A 7,266-nucleotide genomic window follows, 5' to 3' on the forward strand; every position below is an offset into this window, starting at 1 on the left:
TATTGTAGAGTCAGTTACCCTACAGTTATGTTCTGTTCACCAAAGCGGAGATTCATGGGTCACCTGATTCTTTTCCAGTCATGATCACCATCATCTATAACCTTGTCTGTTTCCTGAAGGAGCAAGGAATGGTCAAATGAGCAACAAAAAAAAGCTATTCTTAAAATGTGTTATGAAGTCTGTTTAGTTTAATGTGTCAAATGCTAGAATATTACATGTAATTTTATTTCAGTCCATTTTTTGGAAGACTTTTGCTGTGGCTTAGCCTTCTTTAGTGATCTTCCAATCAATATGACCCTTACTTCATGTTCAAAAAGTACAAGAGAAAAGAAGGAAAAAAAACCCAAAAAACAGCTTTCTGTTACATTTATACAGGATTTATTTAGTATCTTCAAAAACCAATCTGAGAAAATTTTCCACTCACTGGTTTTAGCTGAGCCACTGAGAAAACAAGAAAATCCTTCTGCAAAATTCTCAATAAGATGATATTATCCAAAGACCTGAAGCGTGAAACCTGGCTTACAATAGTTGACAAAAAGCACACAATGGAATAGCTACAGAAACTAAGTAAAAGCATTTCAGAAGCTGAGTAACAATACTAATTTTACTGAAAAAAATCAAGTGAAAAAATATTATCAGCTGTTTAACAATCCAGAAACTACCATATTCTTGATAAATAAAACCTCTGAATTACTGTCCAGTGAAGCGACTCTATTAAACTCCTCAAACTCTCAGATTATTAACCAGCTATATAACTTACACCTTATCCATATGCTATTTTATAACTTGTCTTCATGCGGTCATCCAGGCTTTAGTTTTACACTGATTACCATTAGTTTAGCTTCAATAATCTACCTGCCACCATACAATGAAGCCCCAAATGGTAAAAAATTTCTTTGCATGAGACAGTGCAAGCAATCTAAGACTATTCTGGTATTTCTACAAAGACCAATTACTTTTATTGAGTATGTGTTTTGGAAAAAATGTACTCTGAGGAAAGGTTATTTTAATAACTTGTCTGGGGAAAAAAAGGACTGAAAAAAAGGCAGAAGATTCTTCTATTTTTATATGAATCTTCTGGTGGATTACTACAATGTAGAAAAATAAATTTTATGGTAATGCATGTAACTTTTTTGATATATATATTTATGACATTACGAATGAAAACTGGCAAGCTAAAAATTCTCCATGGAGTCTTCTGTGAAATTTACTTTTTTCTTTACACAAAATTGTTAGAAAAAAAGATTCTGCAGGCATCCAAATTTTGAAGATACCACCTGCCCAATCGTGAGGAAGGACAGAACTTTCCTTCACAAAATACCTGCAAGGATATAAACCAAACTCTTACCCATGTTAACTAGGTAGTGTTTTGATGAATATATTAGAAATCCCCTTCTGTGCCTAATCCATAAAAGATACAGATTACTACAGCTCCTTAACAGAGAGACTCTTGCCTATTACTAATGTTCTTAGTTCTAAAGGTTTTCTACTTAATTGTCCACATCAGCCAAGAGTCACTACACTTATTATTGACTAAAGGCTTCACAACCTTCCTTTTAAGGCAGATAAATATTTCCTCTCTTGCAGGATTAAGTTAAATTAGAGAACACACAAGGCTAATTTAGACAACGCTAGGACAGAAACCAGGTCGTAATGTAAAACTAGCGTAATTCATTCTCTCAGTCACACTTCCAAAGTGACAATTGGAACTAAGAAGAGAAAAGATAAAGATTATCAAGGAAGATACAAAAAAAGTGCACAAAGCTAAAAATTGGACAAGAGAAACAAAGGAACTGTCAGGTTTCAAAGAAGTACAGCAAGTTGAACAAGATCAAATTGGAGGAGATACATAACACAGAGATTAGGCATATGTTAAATTTTGCTAAGTAGTCATTCTGAATAAAGTGGTGAAAATTTCAAAATTTGAGAACTTCAGAAAAAAGTTCATTAACTGAAGCTCAAGTGAATTAAGCACTAAGAGTATCAGAAGAAAGAGTAACAAAAGATTGGAAAGAAAGGAACAGCAACATTCAATAGTTAAGAATGTCATGTTCAGTTGCTACGGTGTATCTGTAGGAGTCTATTACATTCTTTTGTAGAACCAAAAGGTGAAATAACAGCTGTCCTCAATTAAAAAACATAAAACATATGCATTCACTCAGAACAGAAGCAGATACTACTGCATATTGTCCTGAGAGAAAGTGTGTGTTTGCATGCACAGAACATTCCACCCAGGAACAGCCTGAAAAAGAAGGGCTGAATTAGCTAAAGGCATTTCTTTCAAACAAATGAATTTGTACCAAGAAACATAAATCCACCACCACTATTTTCTCATGAAAGTATAACTTACAAGAGAAGCCAAAAAATGTAGTAACATACAAAGAAAAGGGAGTGTTCACCCCTTGCCTTTTTTAACTCCAGGCTTTTCCTGCCCTCCCCCACCAAAAATAAAAAGAGAGGATTAAAAATATTACTACATTTTCATAAATATTCTCTAAAGTATTGCCAAGGATGCTGTGAAACAATTTGAAATGCAATTTCATACCTGCAATCATCTATTTGCACTAGAAATCGTACTATATCTTGATGACCTTTCAACACAAGGAGCTCTGTGTAAGGATTCTGTATTTGTTCTTCACCAATTGTCTGTACAGATGATTTCTAAAATTCATTAAAAAAGAATAAAATTTATATTGTACTGACATAATTATTTTCATCAGGTCTTTGCAATGTCTGACAATCTACATATAGACTCATGTGTGAAAGTATAGTTATACTTTAAGTTAAATTAAGTTTCTGAAATATTATTTTGCCTTAATGAAGATCATTACAAAAAAATCATTTCTTATTATTTCAAGTAAATATCTTTCCATAGCATGTACTTTATAATATAGCATTTTCTGTTTAACAAAAACATTTTGTACTGCTTTATACACCAAGATGAAAACACACCAGTTTAGTCATGAGCTGTCATGTGGAGCCAGCTTCATGACTCAATTCACCATACATTCAGTTTTTCATTAAATTACACCTCTTCCAAGAGGTCTGAGAAGCTCTCATATCTTTCATCTACCGTTCAATTTTAAAATCCTATATAAAGATGACATATTTAAAATAAATAAGAATAAATGCTGTTCTGTTACATAATATATAAATCATCCGTTGGGACTCACAAAAGCAAACCACTTAAAAAAACATAGAGAATGATTAATCATTTTATAGAACAGCATCTGCAATTACCCCCAACTAGACTATTAATTAAAAGAACAATCAATCACTCAGAGCAAGCTGATCACCAGGCAGGGTCAATAAAATATCACATAGGACTGCAGTATCATCAGTTTGTTTCAATAGAAGACAACTTTTTTTGTATATAAGGTCTTCCACATTCTGGAACAACTTGCTACTAGACATCATTAAAAAAAAAATTTAAATAGCTCAGTAGTAACGCAGTGACAGCACTCTCCTCCTTCTAGATTTATTTTACATGACAGTCAACATCATCTTACTTCCAGGACTGTCTCCTCTTTGAGGACTTCAATAGAACCTACACTGTAAAACTGTAATTACTGAACACTGTACGACACGCAGCACACATGACAGGTAATCCTACATGAAAGACAAACATATGATCCTCAGAAACTTCAACAGTTTCTTGCAGGAATAATAAATTATTTTCTATTACTTCGGTATTGGTACTATGATACTATTCTTCAGAAGTTAAGAATGGCTAAGTTAATAAATAGGGAAAGAAATCTGTGTTTATTTCTAAAATTAAGAGGTTGTCAAAATGCTAGTTCTTGTGATTTTATCTTGGTTTTGTGCTATCTGATGCATTTCATGAAGCAACTGTTCCTCATTTTATGCAATTATGTGAGAATAGCAGTTCCCATTTAAAATAACACAAGCAGAGTCTGCATGGTTATAAAGAAAAGTTAGACAAACATGGAAAGTTGGAGTTCAGCTATCAAAAGCTAATCAAAACATTCCTTTAAAAAAATTGAGTCTTCTAAAAATCCTAAGCAAATCTCAGCATCACTCGATGACATTAGCAATACTGTAGTCAGGAGATTTCCATTTTTATTTACCAATAGACACATACATTCACAAAACAATTGTAACACTGCTTGGAAAAAGTCAGAATCTGTAACATTAACATCCCAACTCTATATTCTGTTATTAGTTCCTATTCAGTACAAAACAGTGGTACTTCTTTTGAACAATGTGTCTTATCTTATTTTTTCTTAATTCTAAGAATGCCTGTGAATATTGAAAGGTACAGTGCTGATGAAGTACTATAGATAACAACAAAATAACAGTTTTCCCCCCGGTACTGTCATACAACAAGCTATGCTCTCTTGAGATCTTCATTAATATTTACCTAAGTGTTGAGTTACATGTGCATTCTTCCTCTGATGAAATACATTTTGATATAAGCTATTAATTGAACTCTCTTGTAGGAACACTACGGTTTTAGAAGAGAAAGTTAGACACTGATGCTAATGGAATCCATTCCCAACTCGCATGTCTTTATGCAGGACCTGTAAGCATCACTACAATAATCAGTGAAAACAACACAACATTCATCTCTGCTTCAGAACTTCCTACAACCCCTGTGATTTGAATTTAAAAGCAGGACTTTCAAAAGCAATTCACCAAAAATATGGATACAAGAGTATACAGACATACTTATGTATGTATCGTGGTGCACGATAAATTAGTTTATATGGACCATGATGCTACTGCAGTTAGACTGCTCCCATTACCAGAGCCAACCTGCTTACGACATACACTATGGCCATCAGTTGAAGAGATTCAGGAGCTTAAGTCTGAATGATTTTCAATTGCATAGTAAAAAAAAGAAATGGGTAAGGAGAAATTTATATTTCATTACTTTAGGACAGCTTTGCCAGAGGCTTTCTCTATTCACCCAGTGCAATGTCACTCTTAATACACTGGCCTCTTCATGACTGGCTGAAGCCATAGCACATGAAACAAACACTCTAAGTCCATAGCCCACACACTGCTATGCGCCTCCTTATCTATTTAAGAAGATTACAGAGAGAATTAATGGTTATGAAGATGATCTTTAGATGAAACAGTATTACATAATGCAGGAAAAAAAGAACAAAAAGCATTTACGCACTAACCCTTGTCAATATTTGTTATTCAGTTTTTCCACAGAGAAGCAAAATGATCGCCATCATTCAGCACACCAGTGGTAGCAATGGGAACAGAAGTCCTGTGGACTGGGTTTAACCAAGCTACGAATGGCAGAATGGAAGAACTGGACCACACCTTGACTCATGCTCATGCTTAATTAAATCACAGTATAACTAAACCATAGCCAGAGATTAAACTTTGGAGAGGGACACACTCCAACGTCGTTTTCTAGCACACCTTAGAAAGCTGTTGCATACTTCCCGTCTTTCTTTTAAAAACAACTGCACACAAAGCTGCTAAATATGAGTGCAATACAAGCAACATTTTGACTGAGGACAAAGGTCAGAGGCATTCCCAAACATCGTCATTCCAAACTGGTACAGACACAAATTTCCACCGAAGTAACTACTGGCATTTGAAATCAACCATGATATTGTCGTGACTTGCTCATGTACAGCAGCTAAGAAATAATTACTTCCTCATAGTTGCCTAGATTACAAAAGCACTAAGTGTAAGGAGCCCAGTAACAGCGTTAATTAACTCTTGTTAAGTCCAGGCTGAGAACTTCAGCAGACTCTTAGGGACAAGAAAATCCCAATAAACTCTCCCTCAAATCCAGTAAAACTCGTTCTGAGCAAGGCAACAGGAAGGATGTCAGTGTTCAGTGCACTGCACAGGCCTGGTTTATTTTATGGATGAGAAACTAAGACGAAATGCTAGAAGACTACTACAAACTACAACTAGGCCACATTCACGACCTAAAATTTACATTATCGACCGGGGAGTCCCGAGGGCAGGACTCCATATGCTTGCAAGCTATGCAACATAACCCCCACTTTCCCGGGACGCGCAGAGCAGGAGGAAGCCGGGACGCTCCTGACAGGGACGGGTCCCAAGCCCTTCAGCTCCTGGCCAAACTCAGCCTTGGGGTTTTGACGTTTGGTTTTATGTTTTTTTCACCTCTCCTCTTCAACGAAGCTTGTAACCCTTTCTAACAGCCGGAAAGTCTCACAGGCTGCCAGCTAGCCCTGAAGGCCCCTCGCTCCGGAGAGCCCAGCGGAGGGCCCAGTCGCGCTACCACGGGACAGCAGACCCGCCCCGCCGGAAAGGCCTCGCCCAGCGCCCCCCTTCCTCACAGCGCTCCCCCCCAGGCCTAAAGCTGCCCAGGTCCCTCCACCGGCGCCGTGCTCCGTGAGGGCGGCTGTCCCCACGGGCAGCCCCCCCCCCCCCCTCCCCGGCCCGGCCCGGCCCGGCCCGGCTAGCGGCTCCTGACTGAGGGGACAACGCTCCCCTCCCCTGCCAACGGCCCGAGCACTCCTCCTGGCCCCGCCTCCCGCCGCGAGCTGCTCTGCTCTGCTCCCTCCCGCCACACCCGCCCGCCGCCTTACCTCCGCCAGGCCCTGCGGCTCCCGACCGCCGCCGATCAGCCACCGCAGCATCGGGAGCGGCACCGGCCTCCCCGCCACGGGCGGCTCGCTACGGCAACGGGGCGGCTCGGCGGGATGGCTGCGGAAAGGCCTGCTTAATCGAGCTCCGCGCGGAGAACAGCCCTCCAGCGGGCGGGGCCGAGAGGGGCCTGAGCAATCGACCGCCGAGTGGGTGCCGCGCCGCCGCCGGTGGGGCGGTGTTCTGAGGGGGGGGGGGGGGGGGGGTGGCAGGAACCGTGAGGCGGCGGCGACGGCGGCGGGAGCTGCGGAGTGGTTCAGGTCGGCCTGTGGGAGAGTTCTGTGGTTTAACTGCCAAGCGTGTTAATTCCGTGTCACGGACAAATAAAATGCTTCCTAGCTTTTTACTTGCCGTCTTCCAATTTCGGAGGAACTTTATGCTACGACAAAAGAATTATTACTGTTTTATTGTGACCGCCTTACCTGTTTCCTGAAGTAAGCAACCACGACAATTTTCTGTATATAACAGATTTGCCTTGGCTGTGACTGTTTTCATTCTCCTTTGCTGAACCTCCTTTAGTTCTGCGATGTCCTTGTCAGGATGGAGTAACAAATACTGTACAAACACACCGCCTTCCAAATGCAGCTGCACCAACCTGCTCTTCAGCAGTCTCCCTAAATAATTTGATATCTTCTCCAAACTGGAAAGCTTTGACTC

At 39.7% G+C, this 7,266-nt stretch overlaps 1 protein-coding gene across 3 annotated transcripts in view; it reads right to left on the minus strand.

The window, feature by feature from the left end:
• Positions 1 to 6,669, minus strand: part of WDR41 (WD repeat domain 41) — a 27,227-nt gene extending 20,558 nt beyond the window's left edge. For all 3 annotated transcript variants that reach the window (XR_008233348.1, XM_052775842.1, XM_052775841.1), the window contains exons 1-2: positions 6,552 to 6,669; positions 2,546 to 2,661 (exon numbers count right to left, since the gene is read on the minus strand). Coding sequence is in view for 2 of the 3 variants with exons in the window: in XM_052775842.1 (XP_052631802.1) it covers positions 2,546 to 2,661; positions 6,552 to 6,602 (167 nt within the window). In the remaining variant the exon portion in view is untranslated. The remainder of the gene's footprint in view (positions 1 to 2,545; positions 2,662 to 6,551) is intronic.
• Positions 6,670 to 7,266: the final 597 nt, after the last annotated feature.

Source organism: Harpia harpyja, chromosome Z, assembly GCF_026419915.1.
Source record: "Harpia harpyja isolate bHarHar1 chromosome Z, bHarHar1 primary haplotype, whole genome shotgun sequence".
Classification (NCBI taxonomy): Eukaryota; Metazoa; Chordata; class Aves; order Accipitriformes; family Accipitridae; genus Harpia; species Harpia harpyja.